Genomic DNA, 23,236 nt, shown 5'->3' with positions numbered 1-23,236 from the left:
GTGAGGTGAGAGTGAGGTGAAGTGAGAGTGAGGTGAGGTGAGAGTGAGGTGAAGTGAGGTGAGGTGAGAGTGAGTGTGAGGTGGGTTGAGAGTGAGAGTGAAACTCACTGCCATCACAGCCACATTCAGCTGAGTGTGGCATCAAAGAGCCCTAGCAAAACTGCAATCAGTGGGAATTGGGAAAAAAAAATGCTCTGCTATATCCAGGTTTGGGTTGAAAAGTGGCAAATATTATTCACATCACACAAATACCAGGAAATGACCATCTTCAACAAGAGAGAATCTAAGCATCAGACCTTGACATTCAATAGTATTACCATCACTGAATCCTTCAATACTGATATCCAGATTTAACATTGATCATACAGTTGAGACATAGCTAGCTCAAAGGAATGTGGTTGCAGTTGTTGGAGGTTCGTCATTTCAGCTCCATGACACAATGGTAGTTTGTCAAGATAGCGTCCGAGGTCTAATTATTTTATTTACTTCATGATAAGGTCAGAAATGAGAATGTTCACTGATGATTGTGCAATGTTCATCATTATTTTGGACTGAAGCAGTCCATGCTCGAATGCAATAGGATCTTGACAATATCTAGGCTTGGGCTGACAAGTGGCAAATATCATTTGTGCCAGACAAATCCGAGGCAATGGCCATCTCCACTTAGTAATGATCTAATCACTGCCCCTTGACATTCAATGGTGTTATCATCACTAAATTTGCCACTATCAACATCCTGGGGATTACCACTGACCAGAAACTCAACTGAATTTGCCACAAACATAGTGACTAAAAGAGACTCGGAATTCTGTGAAAAGACTCCCCAAAGCCTATCCATTATCTATAAGGCGATAGTCAGGAATGTAATAGTGCACTCCCTACTTGTCTGGATGAGGGCAGCTCTAACAACACTCAAGAAGCTTGACACCATCCACAACAAAGCGGCCTGTTTGATTGGTACCACATTCATAAGCATCCACTCCCTCTATTATTAGACAATAGACAATAGGTGCAGGAGTAGGCCATTCTGCCCTTAGAGCCTGCACCACCATTCATTATGAGCATGGCTGATCATCCTCAATCAGTGTCCTGTTCCTGCCTTATCTCCATAACCCTTGATTCCACTATCCTTGAGAGCTCTATCCAACTCTTTCTTAAACGAATCCAGAGACTGGGCCTCCACTGCCTTCTGGGGCAGAACATTCCACACACCCACCATTCTCTGGGTGAAGAGGTTTCTCCTCATTTCTGTCCTAAATGGCCTACCCCTTATTTTTAAGCTGTGTCGTCTGGTTCAGCACTCACCCATTAGTGGATACATGTTTCCTGCCTCCAGAGTGTCCAATCCTTTAATAATCTTATACATGTCAATCAGATCCCCCTCAGTCTTCTAAACTCAAGGGTATACAAGCTCAGTCGCTCCAATCTTTCAACATAAGATAGTTCCACCATTCCAGGAATTGACCTCGTGAACCTACGCTACACCCCCACAATAGCCAGAATGTCTTTCCTCAAATTTGGAGACCAGAACTGCACATAGTTTTCCAGGTGCGGTCTCACCAGGGCCCTGTATAGCTGCAGAAGAACCTCTTTGCTTCTATACTCAATCCCTTTTGTTATGAAGGCCAGCATGCCTTCACTACCTGCTGTACCTGCATACTTGCCTTCATTGACTGGTGTACAAGAACACCCAGATCTCTTTGTACTGCCCCTTTATCTCAGCAAATTTGCTAATGTTACTATTAATACCATTAATATACATTGTAAAAAGCTGTGGTCCCAGTACTGATCCCTGCGGTACCCCACTGGTCACCACCTGCCATTCCGAAAGGGAGGCGTTTACCACTACTCTTTGTTTCCTGTCAGCCAACCAATTTTCAATCCAAGTCAGTACTTTGCCCCTTATTGATGCTAGTAGGAGTGATGTATACTGTCCACAAATGCACTGCAGAAATTCACTAAAGGACCTTAGTCAGCTCCTTTCAAATCCACAAGGACAACGGCAGCAGATACATGGGAACACTACTGCCAGCAAGTTCCCCTTCAAGCCACTCATCATTGTGGGTAAACCTACAGCATGTAGATGCAACAGTTCAAGAAGGCAGCTAACCACCACCTTCTCAAGGGCAAAGAGGAATGGGAAACTTCTCAGAAAATTCAGAAAGACCTGGATAATATCCAGCCTTGAGTTGGAAAGTGGCAAATATCATTCACAGCACAAAATTCCAGATAATTAACATCTTCACTAAGGTAGAATCTAAGCATCAGCCCTTGACAATCACTGAATCCTTCAACAACAACGTCCAGGTTTACCATTGATCAAAAACAAAAGACATTATATAATTATTGTGTCTACAAAAGCAGATCAGAGGCTAGGAATCTCGCAGTGAGTAACTCAACTCTGCGCACGATCTAGATGGCACAAGTCAGGATTATTTTGGAATACTCTCCACTCTCCAGGATGAGTGCAGCTCCAACAACACTCAAGAAACTTAATACTGTCCAAGACAAAGTAGCCTACTTTATCAGCACCAAAATCCACAAACATTCACTACCTTTACTACTTTACGCACAGTAAAAGATAAGGTAAAATCACCATAGTCCCAAAGGACCACAGGGCTGTTCTCTCATTAGTAAAACATGACTGATTGTGGTTTAACCTGAGGGTCACTACACCTCAGTGGAACGGAGAGGTTGAGAAGGCAAATCTTTTGTGGTAACCTCAGCGAGTGCAGGAATTGAATCCACACTGTTCGCATTACTTTATATCATAATCGAGCCAATTGAGCTAACTGACCTGCAACAGTGTGTACCATCTACCAGGTGCGCTGCAGAAATTGACTGGAAGTTAATGGTCTGGGGAATGTTGTTGAACAGGGGGACTTAGGCGTACAAGTTCATCATTCCTTGAAAGCAGCATCACATATAGACAGGGGGGTGAAGAAGGCATTTGGCACAGTTACCTTAATTGGTCAGACCATTGAGAAAAGAGTTAGGACATCATGTTGCAGCTGTACAAGACATCAGTGAGGCCACTTTTGGATTACTGCATACAATTCTGGTCATCCTGCCAAAGGAAGGATGTGGTTAAACTTGAAAGGGTGGAGAAAAAATTTACAAGGATGTGTTGGGACTGGAGGGCTTGAGTTATAAGGAGAGGGTGGATGGGCTGGGACTTTTTTCCCTGGAGTGTTGGAGGTTGAGGTGTGATCTTATAGAAGTTTATAAAATCATGAGGGGCATAGGTAATGTAAATAGCCAAGGTCTTTTTCCAAGAGTAGAAGAGTCCAGAACTAGAAAACATAGGTTTAAGCTCAGAGGGGACTTTTTCACACAGAGACTGATGCATGTATGGAATGAGCTGCCAGAGGAAGTGGTAGAGGCATGTACAATTATAACATTTAAAGGATACTTGGACAGGTACATGAATAGGAAAGGTTTAGAGGGATATGGACCAACACTGGCAAATGGAACTAGTTGAGTTTGGGATATCTGGTCAGCATGGACAAATTGGACCTGTTTCCATGCTATATGTTTCCATGACAATGGCAGCAGATTCATGAAAACACCGCTATATGAAAGCTTCACTGTAAGCCACTTCAGTTGGACCTACTTTCAGTGTCACTGGGTGAATATCTTGTAACCCCCTTCATAACAGCCTCTGGGTCTACCTACATTTAATGGACTGTAGCAGTTCAATTCACCAGCACCTTATCCAGACAACTAGGGCTGGGCAATAAATGTTGGCCCAGACTGCAACACCCACATCCCACGAAGGAATTTTTATGAAAATGTTGTGGTTTCAAATTAATCAAATTAACTGCATGGACTACTTATCAGATGAATTACAAGAAAAGCCCAAGTTGCTTCAAGCACATCAGTTTTGGAGTAGAACATGGGCAAAATTAGCATCTTTACCAATTTGCAAAAATGAGATCCTCTAACTTATCACCAAACCAACAAGAACAGCATGCAACTTCAAGGCCACGTAAATAGTCATCACCACAATTTCACATAGTTTCTGCTTTCTCATCTCCTAGCTATATTTTTGGAATACACACAGATGAAAGTCAGTTGTTTGAAGTGAAAACTGTACCTAGTCTTACATCTGAATATAGTATACAGTTCTGAAAATCGGAACATTTTGTATGGAGACTAATCTTCAGCAAGGAGCAAGTGATAGAATTATGTCACCTGCTGAAAGATGACCTACATCTGCAATCTCCAGGGACAACAAAGCATTACCTTTTGCAATAAAATGGTAATAGAATCTCTGAACTCTTTATTTTACTTTTTTCTAGTTTTCCCAAAAGGGACATCAATAACATCAGTTAATCTATACCTTATACAAAAATAAAGAAGGAAATTGGCAATTTTTTTGGCAGACTAAATAACTTTGTCACTTTTTCAATGGCAACTGGACATAGGTTTTTCTCAGGTTTTCTAAGGTATAACATGTCCTAGATTACCCTGATCATAGTGGTGAAGCCTCAACATAAGCAAAGACTTCCATTCAATTAACAATAGTGATTGGTGTAATCCTATGCAATAATGATGCATAAGTGTTACAACAACAACACATTATTTAGCTCTGATCACAAAACAGACAATTGACTCCTTTGAGAACAAAGATGGAAATGTGTTGGATGGCTTGTGACAACTTCCTCTAGCAATGAGCAGATGTAATTGTGATCATAGTTCATTCGCAAGCATGGCCAAGCATGTCATGATGCATAAGTGTTACAACAACAATACATTATTTAGCTCTGATCACAAAACAGACAATTGACTCCTTTGAGAACAAGGTTGTCCATGACAGGGATGGCTTGTGACAACTTCCTCTAGCAATGAGCAGATGTAATTGTGATCATAGTTCATTCGCAAGCATGGCCAAGCATGTCATAGGGAATAGCTTGATAGGTTATTGGTACTGAAATCTCATATATCCTGCTTTCGCTGTCACAAGTTACAGTTAACATTAAAGCACAACCAGTTTCAGCATCAAATGAGACAAAAGAAGTGAGGAATCTTATACCCAGGAGACTGAGTAGTTTGGAATTCAAATCAGATAGCCTTTGAATTTCTTTTGGCTTCCTGCAAAATGGAGAAACCTTGACACCTTCACTCCCAGTTGCAGTCAGGGTATTCAAACATTAGCATTTCTCACAGGCATACCTTCAATGCCTTTAATGTGGAGACTGAGGCACAACAAAGATGGTAGCTTTTATCCTGCTTGGCTGCTGTGGTCGAAATCCTGAGGAAAGCCTAAGTTTTGAAAAGCTACGCAGAACAACATAACTGTTTGACATGAGTTTCACACCAAAAGCGGTCAATGGATATATTTGCCAATGAAATATGAATAGATTGAGCTTTGCAGAGCACCCCTCCAGAATAGCTGATAATAACATCATTAAATGAGAATTTTGGGACCAAATGTGTCTCTGATACTCCCATCTATGCAAATTGAAGCTTCTATAAATGGCTCCAAGTAAGTGGAAAATCTGATTTTATGCCATATTTCATTAGTCACCCCCACTTCTGGGAAAAAGAGAACACTGAACCTGTTCAGCATTCAGGCTAGCTAATTCTTGATCAAAATAGTAAATAGAATCCTGCACAGTAAGGCAGCCATATACTTAATGCACAGGGGAGGGTAAAAACTCAAACACATTTCTGTAGCTTAATCAATAGTTTTGATGGCTACATCGGTCTGTCCTCATAGATTAACAAGCTCGAGCTGAAATTAAATTTGGAAAAACAAAATCACTTCATTCCCCTCAATGAAAACATTAATGTAAGGAAACAATTAAAAATCGATACACCAGGCCAGTTATTTTGGACTTAACTGCAGGGCTGCAGGTATCTGTCACTATTAGTTACCACTGCCCTATAGTTTGATTTTGTGTGTTTGTGTTTCTGTCACCTAAGGAGTGGACGATGTAATGCAGGAACATTTTCTGACACATTACTATGAAGTGTGTGGCTTAAGGCACCCTATATTCAGGTCATAAATCCCACAAAACACATTTTTGTTGAGATTCTCTGAACTCTAATGCATATTTATGTCCCAAAGACAGCCTTACAGGCACAGTGCAATTTTATATTATGTTAGTGCACATATTAATCAAATCATATTATCTTCATAAAAGATAGGGCTAGGTATTGTAGGAAGCTAACATTTAGTTTTAGGCTTTGGAATATAGGTTTGGATCCAAATTTAGAATACTGGATGAAGTACTTTTAATTTGTCTGATGATTGTAAATGTCCTAAATTAAATGAATTAATTCAAATGCAAATAGCTTCTTAGCAGATGGAAGTCTGCAGTTCGAAATGCATCCACTTTTCACACTTGCGGCATTATATTTGCAATTTCACTTGAAGAAATTGCAAAGTAACATGGTACTCTTCTGGGAGTAAGACTCAAGGCTTTTGCTGAGAGAAGGTTAGAGTTAACCTTAATTTGGCGTGATGATTGTTCCAGTTATTAATGCTCATATTCAATAGCCAATAGGTATAGGATTCATTTTTAAAACAAATATGCTTGTATCAAAACAAAATGTGCTTTTTAAACCAAATGATCAGATATTGCTGTCACAAATTCAAAATACTGCTGATGCTGAAAGCTGAACAAGAAACAAAGAGCTAGAAACCATAGCACATTTGGCAGTAACTGAAAAGACTAAAAACAAAATGTTTGGCCCAGATTTTATGATCAGAAACCTTTTTCTGAGGTAGATCAGCCAGAAAGAAATACACACTCATATTTTGTTCACTTCTCCCCCCGCAGTTCCTGATAGCTTCTTGTGATGAAACAGCAGAGACCAATCTAGGAAGGCCCACGACTGGCAGCAGAGAGAATCATTGTGGAAACCACAATCCTTTCTCAGCAATAAGTGTGCCATATTTTGTAGTTTAAATGTCCAGCAGCCACTTTGGACATATAGGTCAGGTCCCAGGTGAAGGTGGAGGAAGGGGTGAATGGAAGGTAGACTAGGGGCTAGAATGTCAGGTGATGGATGAGTGCTGAGGCTAGATTGAGGGCTTGGGGTCTGGAGTAGGGTGGAAGGAGCTTGTCAGGTCAGGCAGCAGGATAGAGGCAGGGTGTTGGTTCGATAGGGTTGGAATGAAGCTAATATGTCAGGTTAGAGGAGGAGGGTTCAGGCTGGGGGAGGTGGTGGATTTCAGAATAGGGAAGGTGCTGGGTGTCGGGTCATGAGGGTTTTTGTAACCGGAAGGGGGGTAGTGGGAAGATGTTGGCTATTGGTGGGGTTCAATGAGTGTTAGGTAAATCAGACCATGGATGTAGGTGTCAATGAGGAAGGGAGTGGTGTTGGGTTGTGGAAGGTCACAGAATTTATGGGGTATATTATGTTGGGGGGGGGGGAATGTCATGTCCAGTGGAGTCAGGTTGAGGGGTTGTTGATGTCAGATTGAGGATGGGTTGAGGAGGAGATCAGGTCAAGGGTGGAGGTGTTGGATTGGGGAGTGTCAGCAGTTGAGGTTGTGTGGTTGCAGTGATCACTGTTGAGTTAGAGGTTCCATTTGACAGTTACTCAGAGTTAAAATAAGGTTTTTAATTCTCTCACTGTTCCTGATTAACTATTCAACTAAACTGAGCTGGAACCCTCCAAAATCTTTCACTCTGAGGGATACTTTCATAAACTTGCAGATTGCCCTGAGGAAAGTTCAATTTTCCAGCAATCCCCATGGATTCGGCTCATGTTCACAATGCTCAACTCCAGTCTACCCTCCAGAAAAAAAACACCTGGCAAACGGAATTTCTGAATCAGTTGCTTCAACAGGCGAAAGATCTGTCGCTCAAAACATCAACTTGATTTCTGTCCCTGTAGCCACTGAAAACTCTGCTCAGTATTTCAATTATTTATGAGCAGTTCTGAGAGGCATTGTGCAATTTATTAAAATTAAAATTAAATACCTACTGGACTCACCTGAATCAGCAGTTTTGCCTTGTACTTTTTGCTGTACATACGTGGGGTAAATCCAACAGTGAATAGAGTCCCAGTGGAGCCAAGTGGAAGCAGTTCACCAGCTTGAGGTGATACCACAAAAGCCTGATCACTACAAGGTAGAAAGTGTGCTGTGAAGGGCATGGGATACCTAAAAGGCACAGAATGAGAAGTAGAACACTAGTTAGTGAGAACTAATATCCCATATTTAGGTTTTCAGACCTGCTAAGCTTTCCCAGCAACTTCTGTTTTGTTCTCTATTTAGGTTTGTTGAATTCTATAAGAATGATCAGTTGTTATTCACGAGGTTGAACATCTCACTTAATTTCATTTGATCTACAGAAAATCTGAATGATTTAATAATACTTATGTTTAAAAATGTGATCTCAGGGTGTCAGCATTTCTGGCATGGCCACGATGACTGACCATCACTAGTTACCCTGAGGTGGTAGTCGTGGGCTGTTCAGAACTGCTGCGATCCTTGGGGAGACAACGATCCATAAACCTAGTTACAATGAAGAAATGGAAGTTTATGCACAAATCAGGAAGGTCCTAATGTAAGGGGGCTAGACCTAAGGGACACCATGTTCCCCAGAATGCTTCCCTAATGTCGAATGGGATCCCACCAACAATTAAGCATGTTGTCCCTACAGCCATTTTACGCTCTATGGGGCATTCATTGTCTCAGGGTGAGACCCCTGTTTCACTGGGCATGATGCCTTTGCTTAGAGAGTTGCGGGCCATCAAGCAGTCCCACTGCTGGGAAAATAGTTGGTCTGCAAAGAGGAGGTGGTTATGGAAGTTGGACTGAAGGGACTGGGCTAGCAACCTCTGCAGAGGCTCTGAGGCAGGTTTGAAAGCTAGGCTGCTGAGTGTTGCTATTACAAAAGGAATATGGCTTGGAGGGATCTTCCAATGGGCAAAGGGGATCTCTTGAGGTCCATCCCCTTGTACAACACCATACAGTCCAGTAAAGACTGTCAGGCTTGGCCTGGGTCTCTCTCTGCTGCATGTAAAGAGGTGGAATGAGACTCTTAGTAGCCATGATTACAGGTCAACTAACCCGGCATTGATGATGCGATACTTTTAGAGACAAAATTAATTGGTACATTAACATTTTGTGATATGGATGGATAAATTAAAGCCAGCACAGACTTGCGAAAGAAAAATCTTGTTTGAATAACTCGATTTTTGCCAAATTAATGCTGAATGATTTTGATTGATTTGATTTATTGTCACGTGAACCTAAATACAGTGAAAAGCTTTGTTTGCAAGCAGTACTGGCAGATCATAGTGAGCAAGGGCATACAGATCATAGGGTGAAAAAAATCTTGGACAGAGTAAGGCATACAGGTTAAACCATGTGCTAGGCAAGATCACATTAACAAAATCAGCACTATTTGAAGTTAGAGAGTCCATTCATCAGTCTAATAACAGCAGGGAAGAAGTTGGTCTTGAAATCTGCTGATGTGTGTGTTCAGGCTTCTGTATTTTCTGCCTGATGGAAGGGATTGTAAGAGATCATTACCAGGTTGGTTGGGTCTTTGATGATGTTGGCAGTCTTTCCACTGCAACGAGGTGTGTAAATGGCATCCATGGATGGGAGGTTGGCTTCTGTGATGGTCTGGACTGTGCACATAACCTTCTATAGTTTCTTACAGTCTTGCCAACCCAGTTGCCATACCAGGCCATTATGCACCTGGATAGTATGCTTTTTATGGTGCATCTGTAAAACTTGGTGAGAGCCCTTATGGACAGACTAAATTTCCTGAGCCGCCCGAGGAAGGAGGCATTGTTGTGCCTTCTTGACCATCGCATCTACATGGGAAGTCCAGGACAGATTGTTGGTTATTATCACTCCTAGGAACTTGACTGTCTCCACCCTCTCAACCTCGGCTTCGTTGATGTAGATGCGGGGTGTGTGCTCCTCCTTTCTTTCTGAAGTCATTAATCAGTTCTTTAGTTTTGCTGGCATTGAGACAGAGATTGTTATCATTGCATCACATCACTAACCCCTCTAGCTCCTTCCTGTATCCTGACCCATCCATCATACTATGCTGGAATCATCAACAAACTTGTAGATGGGTTTGTTCGGAATTTGGCAACACAGTCATGGATGTACAGGGAGTGGTGTGGTTTGTATGTGCACTTTCAAAGATAATTCATAAGTGATCATATAATGAACATTTTTTAAAAAGTGAAGCCCTTGTGTAAATAGAAGTGTTTGACTTTCATCTATTTACATCTCCTTGTGAAAATGTGTTTCTTTTCAGTCTTTTGCAGAATTCCATTCCACAACCACAAAGTCTGCAAGATCACTGTGAACTAGCTTTTGCAGGTATTTGAATATTGGCAGCCATTTTATCCAAAAGATCTTTTGCATTGCAATATCTTCTCAATGAAATGTTCTGAAAGGTCATTTACAGTTTAATGTCCTGTCCAGACATTCAATCTAACTTCCAGTCTTGGGCAGTTCCATGTGTATTGGCAAAAGCAAAAAAAAAGTAACTTAACCTCACAAATCTATTTTGTTTCAAAATGGCTTGTCCATTCACAAAAATAAAATGCCTATTTTCCATAAGTTTGTGAATAAAGCAGCTTGGCTGTGACTGTGTGGGATCTATTTCTGAGCAGTTAGTTTTAATGATCTGATATGCGCTGCCTAAAATGATAGTGGAGACAGGCCTATTATTAGGTTCCTAAAGGGAATTGAATAAATGCTTAAAAAATAAATATTCCTGGTCAGAATGGAAAAGTGTACAGGAATGGGACTAACTGCTGATCTTCATTTTTTTAAAATTCACCCATGGGAGTGGGCATCATTGGCTGGTCAGCATTTATGTCCATCCCTGGTTGCACTTCAGAAGTTGATGGTGAGTTGCCTTCTTGAACCTCTGCAGTTCATGTACTGAGAAGTAGGTACACAATGCTGCTGGGGAATAGAATTTCAGAATTTTGATCCAGCCATATATTTCTAAGTCAGCACAATGAGTGGCTTCGAGGGGAACTTGCAGGTGGTGGTGTCCCCATGTGCTATTGATGGCCCATAGCACCTTATGTAAGCTCAGTCTTGAGATACTCAATTTGTTTGAAGCCTAGCCCATTTAAGTTAGTGCTCGTGCCACACAATACAAGATATGTGAAGGCGAGGTCTGTGCAATGGTCACTCTCATTGATACTGTCATAGCTAGATGCATCTGTAGATTGGTCAAATATGGTTTCCCTCTGGTTGGTTGTCTCACTACCTGCTGCTAATCCAGTATAGCAGAGGTGTCCTTTAGGACTTGACTAGCTCGATCAATGGTGCTGATGCCAAGTCATTGTGGACACTGAAATCCCCAGCCAGAGTACATTTTGCACCCTTGCCACCCTCAGTGCTTTCTCCAAGCATTGTTCCACATGAGGAGAACTGATTCATCAGCTGAGAGAGGTAGGTACATAGTAATTAGCTGGAGGCTTCTTTGCCCATGTGCCATGGTGGGATTTGAACCTGGGTTCCCAGACATTACCTGGTCTCTGGATTAATAATCTAGTGATAATACCATTAGGGCATTGCACCTCCTTGAAATATACAGTTGTTCAAATGGCCTCCTTCTGTCATGTGTTAGTTTGTGAATCAATAAAGTGATGAGGCTTACAACAGAAGAAGGCAAAGCTCAAATAGCTATCGCTGAAGCCAGGAAAAAAAAAATAATTGATGCTATTTTTGTAGCGAGTGTAGTCGGCTTTAGATATGCTTGAAGTCATCTGTGCAATTTAAGATCATTGGAAGATTATGACTATCACCATCTAAGGCAAAGAATTCTCAGCAGCAAGAATGATGCTGCTATAGGAACAAAATTTTAAGTTATTATTATGGGAGAGTGATGAACAAGAAAGGATGGAGAACAAGAGACCTAATTAGTATTTCTGGAGGATACAAGTGATAAAATTATTGCCATACTTAAAAGAATATCCAAACAACAGGGATTTTATTATTCTATATTATTTTTACAGTGAGTATGTAAAGTGTGCCACTTCACCAAAGAGTGATAGTTTGAGTTGTCCATCCACTGCATAATGATCTGTACAAAGAGGAATGTATCCATGGGGCATGAATGGAACTTCGGGCCTACTTTATTAAATGCAGAATTACTATGACATCTTTTGTTAAATCCAGGGCAGAACACAAATTAATGTGAAATTTGGAGAGATTATTAGCACTATCAATTCAGAAGCCCAGGCTACTGTTCTGGGAACAAAAACACATTGTTGGCAAACTCAGCAAGTCTGGCAGCATCTGTAGGGAGCATGCAGAGTTAACTTCTCAAGGCCAGTGACTTCATCTTTGCTTTAGTTTAATGTTCTAGGGACACCGTTTCAAATCTGACTGTAGCAGATGGAATTCAAACTCAATAAAAATCTGGAATAAAAGGCTAATCTAATGGTGACCATCTATCACTTGTCATAAAAACCCATCTGGTTCACTAATGTCCTTTAGGGAAGGAAATTTTCTGTCCATACCTCACCGGGCCTACATTTAACTCTAGTCCCACAGTCATGTGGCTGGCTTTTAACTGCCCTGTGAAATGCCGGAGGAAGTTACTCGGTTCCACGACACTTTAACATAGGCAACAAGTGTTGACCCAGCCACTTATGTCAATATCGCATGTACAAATACAAAGTAATGTACAGTATAAAGACAAAGAGAGTTAAGAACCTGGAGTAATAGTGAATAAAATTTTCTAACAAAATGAATACTTAGACTTCTGTATTCCACATAAATTTTTGAAAGTTAAAATTTGGTACCAGATCAGAAAGCTAAAATAAAACTTTGTTCCTGACTGTGAGGCTAGCAAATAAGTTAATTCTGATAGTCTTTTGACTCAAGACATACTGTACATTTTGTGTTTGGTTGAGTTTAAAATAACTTTCAAAGTTGGCAAGAATATGCTTACATGACAGAAAATCAAGTGCTGATAATTAGTTTCATCGCACTGTCTTACAATTTACCTCAAGTAGCCATAAAAATGGAATGCAATTCTGTACAGAAAGAAATATAGAATACAAAAGTGGCAAAATAATGATGAAGTCTATATAAATACTAAGTAAGGTCAAAGTTGGAATATTGTGCGCAGGGTTGTCCTGCGTGATGCAAGAAGAACATTGAGACAAAGGTTGACAGACTCATAATGGTAAGAAAAAATTCAACAATGTTCTAATGAAAACAATGCTAGTTTTTCAGAGAAAATTAAGACGTCATTGAAGAGAGGTACAGCGTTCAAAAACATGAAAAGATGTACTAGTGTAGGTAGAAGCAAACATTTATTCTGTGCGAGAGGGTGGCACAGGGGAGATGCATTTAAATTAAATAGTGATAACAGGAGAAACATTTTCCATTTAGAGACCTGCAAGACTGCTAAGGCGCACTTGTGGAGTGAGTGAAAGAAAATACCATGTCAACATTTAGAATAGGATATCTAATTGGTTTATTAAAGGGAAATTAAAGTATATAAAGCAGGATAGAAAAATATAATTCCTATTGTAGTTTATGAAATATAAAATCACCAACAAAGATCAATTGGACCAAATGGCCTATTTTCAATGTTGCAATTTTTACATAGATATTCTGTTAACATCACGAAAGCATCATAACACTAGCAGAGGATGATGTGCATATTGTTATAGACAGAAATTGTGCATTATCTTATTGCTAATGATCAATACATCTTATAGGTGAGGAACATGTGTTTTCCTACCCTCAATGTGATTGTCCCAAAGTAAATAACTACAGCAACAATCTTCTTTTGAAAATTAACAAAGGAGATAATTTATTATCACACATTTTCGCTGGAGAGCAACATATCACGTACTTAACTCTCATACATTGCCTCACACACACAAAGACTAAACGCAGATTAAGAAAAATCATAATTGCAATTCACGAATGTCACCATTTCTTTTGTAGCAGGACTGTACATTCTTAAATGAGTTGATGTTTTACTTGAAGTGGACCTCTTGTAAAGCAGAGAAGTTTCAGTAAGTTGTGAGGCTTGTTCTCATCAAATTTATAGGAGCTTTGCTCCCAGCTGAATATGAAGTTGAAAAGGGTTGGGAAGACTCCCCCTCCTACTTTCAAGGTACTCCTGTTTATTACCATGGCTACTTAAAGGACGTGCAGTGAGTTTGATGGATTTCTGCTGGGACTCTGTCTGGGGGAAAACTGCTTTGAAAAAGCAGAGGACAAAATAGTCCTCATTGTATGAGTTGTATCAGTTTAAAGTCTTGTGTCCAAAAAGTGATTGTATGTCGATTACTCATGCAATACAATCATTTGACACTTAGAAATGTATCCAATTTATTTTAGATGAGAGATCGGCAGAATATAGTGGATAGTTGATGGGGATGCATTCACATTTACATTACACATGTCGTCTTTTGTCCATGGTCAAACATAAGGAGCACCTGGCTAGAAAACTGTGGGTCACTTATTGATAATCTATCCCCAAGCAAAGGCATGTGTGAATTCCCAGGTGGCTGTAAATGTTGTTATCTAATTAGGTTTTTTTTCCTGAGACTCAGATGGACTGGAGTTCAAATGTCAAAAATCACAGCATTTGCAATGGTCACTTTAATATTCAGTGTCCAAAAGTTTGAAGCATTGACTGAAAATTCATAATATAATACAACATGACAATAAGGAAGCTACTACAGTACTCACAGAATAATTAAATTCAATACATTAGTTATACTATACATGTAACAGTGAGGCTAACTGAGTCACTGTGAAACAGTCATGACAATTGCTACTCCAGGATCAAAAGGGTGCTCATGGGTCAGCAAATGGACTTTGATTTACTAGCAGAGAGCAACAGGTTTCCCAGTCCTTTGAATAGTTCAAAAAAGGTGGAACACCTAAACATATTCCTTCTGTTTGTGAGAACTGATCCTTGTGTATTAACATATGCTGTGTTTTGAGCAAACATAAAAGAGCTACATTGTGAGCTCACCTGATTGTCTTAAATTTGTTGTTAAGACATTTTAATGCACTCCATCACATGTTAAGATCCATTCTTGAGGACTTCATTCTAATGCAAACTTTTTCCTTTATGTACTTGCAAACAAATCTACTGAAGAGCTCTTCCCCATTGTCTACAGTAAGCCTACTCTCACTGGTCAATGTACATTTTGGAATTCAAAGAATCCACTAACTACAACACTGGCCTCACCAGCAGTCTTGAAAACTGAGTCTAAAACATTTGCTCACTTTGCAAGCTTTATTCAGAAATGTTATCCTGCTAGGCTATGGTTATCCTAATCAGGTCAATACTCACTCTATATTCCACTAACTTACGAATGGGCCAAAGGTTGCCACATTTGGACATGAAAAGGACCATTCTACCTCACCTTACTTTGTAAAAACAAAGTAGTGCAAAAATTTGAACAACAGATTAAATAAACTATTTCACTTTGGAACTATGTAGTGGTGACATGAGAGGTATTATCCACTAATAGGTTGGTATTCATTGAAAGACATGATTTGGAGGAGCCAGTGTTAGCTGGGATGTACAAAGTTAAAAATCGCACAACATCAGGTTATAGTCCAACAGGTTTATTTGAAAGCACTAGCTTTCAGAGCACTGCTCCTTCATCAGGTACAACCACCTGATGAAGGAGCAGTGCTCTGAAAGCTAGTGCTTCCAAATAAACCTGTTGGACTATAACCTGGCGTTGTGTGATTTTTAACTTTAACTGAAAGAGACATTCTGTCTATCACACAACTGACTCTGATCTTCAGCATCTGCAGTCCATCACTTTCTCCTGCATGTCCCAACAATCGACTGATCAAATCAAAATAGCATGTTTCATTGGTTGTTTGCAATAGGCAGAACACAGACCATGCTCAACCAGCCAATGCTTGCAAAACCCAAAACAAAACATCAGCTGTTAGATTTAGTACTGCAATTGATCTGCAAGTGTTGACCAACCTCACATGTGCTGATAGCTACACTAATAACCAATTTAAGATAATCAGTTTAACTTGTAACATCGTTGATTTCATTCTTAGAAGCATAATGCATTCATATGCAAGGACCTAATTTCTGCAAAGGAATATGTTCAAATCTTGTGCTTTCTTTGAATTACCAAGAGGCTTGGGGAACCTATAGTTGTAGCTTTTTGTAATTTAATGCTTATGTACTTGGCCCAATTAAGGCAGGACAGGAAACTACAGTAACATGTCTCTTTTCTTCAATAATATTCAAGTTCCATACCAGTAAGTGACTATTTGTGTCACCACAACTAACGTACAAATTGGACAATAAATTCAAGTCATCATACACATGCAATTAAATACAGAAAACAGGAACTTGCTATCTGAGTTGCCCTTCTCCTCCAGGTCCTCCTTCATCTTTACATCTCACTGAATGACCAGGCATTAAAACATAGTGAATAGCATGAGGTTGCTGAGGATACTCTCTAAACATGCCAGTGAAAGGTTAGCCTTTGACCATTGTAGTGTCAGTATATTTTAAACAGTGATTATTTTTGATGACCAACAACCAACTTATCTGGCAATAAAAATTAGGTTTTACAAGTACGAAGAGTGCAATTATGTGCTATATAGAGATGGCAAGAAAGGTGATGAGAAGACCAAATAATTCGGGGTATTGCCCTGGAGAGACATTTTCTACTTCACTATTAGGCATTAAGTATTAAACAGGAATGTTCATCAGTGACCTTTCCAACTCATTACCAATTAAGGGACTTAATTGATCAATTAACAGCCACTGCAGGACTTCCAGCCACTACCAGTCTGAATACCTGCTTTCCCAGCTAAGGAGTAAAATGTCTGGTTTACCAACTAGGAAGTTAGGGTGACCAGTCTGCTGGGTTGCAGACTGTTGCTCCATTTACCTCAATCTGGAGCCAACCTTGGGAAGAGTTAGACCAATAGAACAGCTACTGAAGGCCACCCATTTGCTTCTGGGTCCTCTGACACTCCTTTCTCAATAATTTTCCACCCTGTGAGAGTCAAGTCAAGCTACCAACTCAGCTTTGGATCCTCTGAAGACTGGGCTTCTAGGGATGATCACAAGGACTTAGAAACTGCTAGTACGTGATTAACCAACAGCTTCCAGTGGGACAGAATTTCACCATTGAGGCACTCAATTTACCAAGAAGCTCACAAGTCAGTTCTCAAGTTGCTAGTTTAGTTTGGTCTGGTGACAGGAAGTCAGTCACACTCCAAGAAGGCAACTACAACACTTAGTTCATGGAGCATGAAATCTCAGCTCAATTCCCATTCCTTCAGGTTTTAATTACTGCTGATTTTTTAAAAAATTGTAAAAAAATTCTACTCTCATTTATCTCTTTTAAGCCCTTAATTCTTTTCTTCCCTCTCTTCATTCCACTTCCTAAATTCAATTTGACATTGAATCAACTATTCGAACTGACAGTTTTTGGTAGACTCTGCATTCTTCATTAATTCCCTTCACCCCTTAAAGCTGAAGATTTATGAAAGGCCCATGTTCACACAGGTACAGAATCCCTAGAGGGGGTTATGCCAAAATCTGGTCCATCATTTATTCAAAAATCAGTTGTTTGTTTTATATACATTTTGCTTAAAAAACTTACTAGAGCACTTGGGGCATAAACCTTTTACAGTACGGAAAGTAATTGGAAATTGTGACAATACCTTGTCTGGCTTGTTAGCCTGAAGCAAACCACAGATTCCTTATTTAGTCCTAATGCTTCAATATTGATCACATCGTCTACCTGTGGCTCAGTGGCAATCAACAATAATGGGAATCTCCAGATTCCACCAGTGGCAGATTGCACTTTCAGCATTGCTGACTGGCTGAAGTAAAACAAAAAAAAATTAATCATTCATTTATATGAAGTGCAATCATGTCAAAGATATTTCGAAGATTTGACACTTCAGTTGTTTCTGATTATGAAAAAAAATTACTCAAGCAAAGAAAACATGTTAACTTCAAGTAAACAGTGTCTCAAGGATATATATAATGGTGATTTGGCACTGATCCACTTCTTCAAACTAATACCAGCATCATTGTTGGGTGGGCCATTACTGTGACAAATACTTTAATAAATTTTCCAGACACACCAAAAACAACACCAAAAATGGTCAGTTAATCAAAACAAGTGCTGAGATTGCCTGCAGCTGCATTCCTCTGATTTGAATTGATTCCTAAAACTGTGTCCAATTTCATTTTAGATAAGGATATGATGCACAGAGAAGTTGCAAAGAATTCATAAAACATGACAGAAATAGTAGAATCAATGAACTTAAAGTGAAGTAGAACCAACTGCTAATTTGATTAACTTCTAGAAGTAATCAATTATACATTTTTTGCAGTCGCTGGTTCACTTAAGGAGCTGGAAAGGTTCTTCATTTGTAAATGTGAGGGAAAGTCATTATCGTTTGGCTTGCCTTTGCATAAAGAAAATAATTGAAGGAAACCATTGATACAGATGGTTTCAATCAGCACAGAGCTGCAGAGAGTTCTGTTGTCATGATGAAGCATCACATTCTGCTCGTGATGAAACAGTGTGCAAAGTAAGTAAACACGTAAATAATTTAAGTGTATTGTGAGATTAAGGCTAATAAAAGCAAATGATGTTGATTACCACTCTGTAATGATATGTCAAATCCACCTCCTGCTCACCTTCCATCTTGACACAAATGCAGCAACCCTCCTGAGCAAAACCTACAAACAGATATCCTTCAAATCGGAATGAGAATACAGGTTGTCACGACCAAGTTGCTTGTGAGAAATTCCACCTGTTGCATGGTATGCTTTGAACCACATAATGAGAATGGTCCTAGCTATACAAGGTCAGGACAAACCAGGGGCCCAGGGCAGTCAAACACCATCACTGGCGTCACAGTACAAATCCCTTATGCACTTGTGAAGAGACATAAACAGTGCTGCACTTTACTGAGGAATGATCCTTTACACAGTAACTGGTGGACTCACCTTAAACTTAACAAGGGAAGTGGTGACCTGGGAATTTACACACACCATGTAAATAAATTAAGCTAAAATTTTAACGTAAACTTTTCATAGTGATAGCTGAATTTCAAGGATTGTGCAGAACTTTGATGGATGCTTTGAAATATCAATGAACAAATAGATGAATTATTGCTCATCAGAATTAATCAAGATTATTTGATTTGCAAAAGCAAGATTTGCAAAAGCAAGAGTACATTTTTGTCTATGGCATAATCCCCCGCTAGTGTTATTCAACTGACTTAATTGAATACAATGTAATTCATGTTTATGAGATATTGGGTAAATATTGACTTTTAGGAACTTGACTGTTGTAGCATGTTCAATGTCGTAACTACGCAGCAAATATTTGTTTCAAGGTAGTTGTGTCAGGATGGAAGATGGTGAGCAGATGGAATAGTGGCAAGTCACTGTCACTTAGACAATTGTCACACATCAGCAGAGACCCAAATTATTTTTGTGGAAAGCTTTCTTCCAATCCCCCATAAAACTAATTCCAATCATACATTTGTTGACTCTTTAGCCTTACAACTTATGAAAATGTTGGGAGTGCACATGCATCAAGCAGTTCCAACTGAAAATGGCAATCCAAATCCTAGCCAATTGCTTGTAATATCAGGCACATTGGGAGCCCAACAGAATGGTCTTTACAAAAATAAGCAAGCCACATCATTGAAGTTAACATGGTAATTTGGCTACCGACTCAAGTTTGAGGCTGTTTCCAAAACATAAATGCTGGATGCAACAATGTAAAATTATCTGCAGTTTAACTTTGATGGTAATTATTTATTAAGATGATTATACAATTCTCATGTGCCACTGGTGTTTGGTACATTTTGACAACACAGGAATAGCCTTTGTGGCCAATCTAGCAACAACTCTGACAGAAAATTCTGACATTAAAACATTAGAATATCCAGCTATGACCCATGTGCATCCAAAAAAAAAGGAAACTTTGTTTTACTCTATTTGATTTTGAGAATGTCTTGAAAACCTCTTACCTAGTTTCACACAAACTTTGTATAGTCAAAGATGACCTTGTGGTTCATGTTGCATGATTCACATACCTGACTGGTTTATATGGTGCAAAAATAATGTTGAAAGTGATTGTGACAATGCCTGTTTCTGTGTCCCATTTCTTCTTCACAAAGTTTACTGCAATTGTGGACTCCATTTGAATTCTGGCCTTCTCTGTCTCAAACTGAATTTCATAAAAAAAGTCTCCTGTTGGGGTTTGTCCTGCTGTACAAACAGAGAAATCCCATGTGACATTTCAATGAACTTGACAATATGAAACATTGGCTCACAAACAGATTTTACACAGAATCAGTCAAAAATAATGCAAGTGTGTGCAAGCATTCATACTCATGATCATTTGCATGCTTATCAGAGTGATAGTAAGAACATGTCAGAAAACTAAGTTTGTTTTGCATTTTCACACACATTTAATTTCCCTTTGGGGAGTAATGTGGAAGTATTGGAGGGATTAGCAGACTGATTGTCAACCTGTTGAACCATTCCAGTGGAACATGAACCCAGCCTTAAAGGCAGAGTTTCTCTGCATTTAGTTGTAAGACTTATTTTAGAGGGGCTAAGAAATGACAGGCACATATGAAAGGGAAGGAAACCCAGGCTACAACTAGCAGCTCAGCAGCTGACCTCCAATATGATAGTAGTTGTCAAGCTTAAGATGGTTGCAAAGATGAGGTGAGTCTTTGGTACCTCATTTGCCTTTCTGTGCACCAACCTCATAGTGAATCATTGCATCAGTATATGTTCAAGAAGTTAAAAATCACACAACACCAGGTTATAGTCCAACAGATTTATTTGACAGTACAAGCTTTTGGAGTGCTGGTCCTTCATCAGATTACTAGTGAGGCAGGATCATAGGACACAGAATTTATATTAAAGATCGAAGTGACATACAACTGATGCGATGTACCAGTCCAACCAAGCTGGGATGTACAAAGTTAAAAATCACACAACACCAGGTTATAGTCCAACAGGTTTATTTGAAAGCACTAGCTTTCAGAGCACTGCTCCTTCATCAGGTACAACCACCTGATGAAGGAGCAGTGCTCTGAAAGCTAGTGCTTCCAAATAAACCTGTTGGACTATAACCTGGCGTTGTGTGATTTTTAACTTTAACTGAAAGAGACATTCTGTCTATCACACAACTGACTCTGATCTTCAGCATCTGCAGTCCATCACTTTCTCCTGCATGTCCCAACAATCGACTGATCAAATCAAAATAGCATGTTTCATTGGTTGTTTGCAATAGGCAGAACACAGACCATGCTCAACCAGCCAATGCTTGCAAAACCCAAAACAAAACATCAGCTGTTAGATTTAGTACTGCAATTGATCTGCAAGTGTTGACCAACCTCACATGTGCTGATAGCTACACTAATAACCAATTTAAGATAATCAGTTTAACTTGTAACATCGTTGATTTCATTCTTAGAAGCATAATGCATTCATATGCAAGGACCTAATTTCTGCAAAGGAATATGTTCAAATCTTGTGCTTTCTTTGAATTACCAAGAGGCTTGGGGAACCTATAGTTGTAGCTTTTTGTAATTTAATGCTTATGTACTTGGCCCAATTAAGGCAGGACAGGAAACTACAGTAACATGTCTCTTTTCTTCAATAATATTCAAGTTCCATACCAGTAAGTGACTATTTGTGTCACCACAACTAACGTACAAATTGGACAATAAATTCAAGTCATCATACACATGCAATTAAATACAGAAAACAGGAACTTGCTATCTGAGTTGCCCTTCTCCTCCAGGTCCTCCTTCATCTTTACATCTCACTGAATGACCAGGCATTAAAACATAGTGAATAGCATGAGGTTGCTGAGGATACTCTCTAAACATGCCAGTGAAAGGTTAGCCTTTGACCATTGTAGTGTCAGTATATTTTAAACAGTGATTATTTTTGATGACCAACAACCAACTTATCTGGCAATAAAAATTAGGTTTTACAAGTACGAAGAGTGCAATTATGTGCTATATAGAGATGGCAAGAAAGGTGATGAGAAGACCAAATAATTCGGGGTATTGCCCTGGAGAGACATTTTCTACTTCACTATTAGGCATTAAGTATTAAACAGGAATGTTCATCAGTGACCTTTCCAACTCATTACCAATTAAGGGACTTAATTGATCAATTAACAGCCACTGCAGGACTTCCAGCCACTACCAGTCTGAATACCTGCTTTCCCAGCTAAGGAGTAAAATGTCTGGTTTACCAACTAGGAAGTTAGGGTGACCAGTCTGCTGGGTTGCAGACTGTTGCTCCATTTACCTCAATCTGGAGCCAACCTTGGGAAGAGTTAGACCAATAGAACAGCTACTGAAGGCCACCCATTTGCTTCTGGGTCCTCTGACACTCCTTTCTCAATAATTTTCCACCCTGTGAGAGTCAAGTCAAGCTACCAACTCAGCTTTGGATCCTCTGAAGACTGGGCTTCTAGGGATGATCACAAGGACTTAGAAACTGCTAGTACGTGATTAACCAACAGCTTCCAGTGGGACAGAATTTCACCATTGAGGCACTCAATTTACCAAGAAGCTCACAAGTCAGTTCTCAAGTTGCTAGTTTAGTTTGGTCTGGTGACAGGAAGTCAGTCACACTCCAAGAAGGCAACTACAACACTTAGTTCATGGAGCATGAAATCTCAGCTCAATTTCCATTCCTTCAGGTTTTAATTACTGCTGATTTTTTAAAAAATTGTAAAAAAATTCTACTCTCATTTATCTCTTTTAAGCCCTTAATTCTTTTCTTCCCTCTCTTCATTCCACTTCCTAAATTCAATTTGACATTGAATCAACTATTCGAACTGACAGTTTTTGGTAGACTCTGCATTCTTCATTAATTCCCTTCACCCCTTAAAGCTGAAGATTTATGAAAGGCCCATGTTCACACAGGTACAGAATCCCTAGAGGGGGTTATGCCAAAATCTGGTCCATCATTTATTCAAAAATCAGTTGTTTGTTTTATATACATTTTGCTTAAAAAACTTACTAGAGCACTTGGGGCATAAACCTTTTACAGTACGGAAAGTAATTGGAAATTGTGACAATACCTTGTCTGGCTTGTTAGCCTGAAGCAAACCACAGATTCCTTATTTAGTCCTAATGCTTCAATATTGATCACATCGTCTACCTGTGGCTCAGTGGCAATCAACAATAATGGGAATCTCCAGATTCCACCAGTGGCAGATTGCACTTTCAGCATTGCTGACTGGC

The 23,236-nt window shown here is 39.5% G+C and overlaps 2 protein-coding genes across 2 annotated transcripts in view; both read right to left on the bottom strand.

Annotated features, from left to right (window-relative positions):
• LOC122555068 (cilia- and flagella-associated protein 47-like) overlaps positions 1-20,217 on the bottom strand; it is a 44,313-nt gene extending 24,096 nt beyond the window's left edge. Inside the window, exons 1-4 of the mRNA XM_043700728.1 lie at positions 20,048-20,217; positions 17,645-17,806; positions 8,408-8,473; positions 7,951-8,119 (exon numbers count right to left, since the gene is read on the bottom strand). Coding sequence (XP_043556663.1) covers positions 7,951-8,119; positions 8,408-8,473; positions 17,645-17,806; positions 20,048-20,154 — 504 coding nt within the window. The 5' untranslated portion in view covers positions 20,155-20,217. The remainder of the gene's footprint in view (positions 1-7,950; positions 8,120-8,407; positions 8,474-17,644; positions 17,807-20,047) is intronic.
• Positions 20,218-21,179: 962 nt separating this feature from the next.
• LOC122555067 (cilia- and flagella-associated protein 47-like) overlaps positions 21,180-23,236 on the bottom strand; it is a 451,312-nt gene continuing 449,255 nt past the window's right edge. Inside the window, exon 63 of the mRNA XM_043700727.1 lies at positions 21,180-23,235. Within this exon, the coding sequence (XP_043556662.1) occupies positions 23,037-23,235 (199 nt within the window). The 3' untranslated portion in view covers positions 21,180-23,036. The remainder of the gene's footprint in view (position 23,236) is intronic.

This window comes from Chiloscyllium plagiosum, chromosome 12 (assembly GCF_004010195.1).
Source record: "Chiloscyllium plagiosum isolate BGI_BamShark_2017 chromosome 12, ASM401019v2, whole genome shotgun sequence".
NCBI lineage: Eukaryota > Metazoa > Chordata > Chondrichthyes > Orectolobiformes > Hemiscylliidae > Chiloscyllium > Chiloscyllium plagiosum.
The sequence above is the reverse complement of the archived record's forward strand: the minus strand, read 5'-3'. Positions and strand labels throughout refer to the sequence as shown.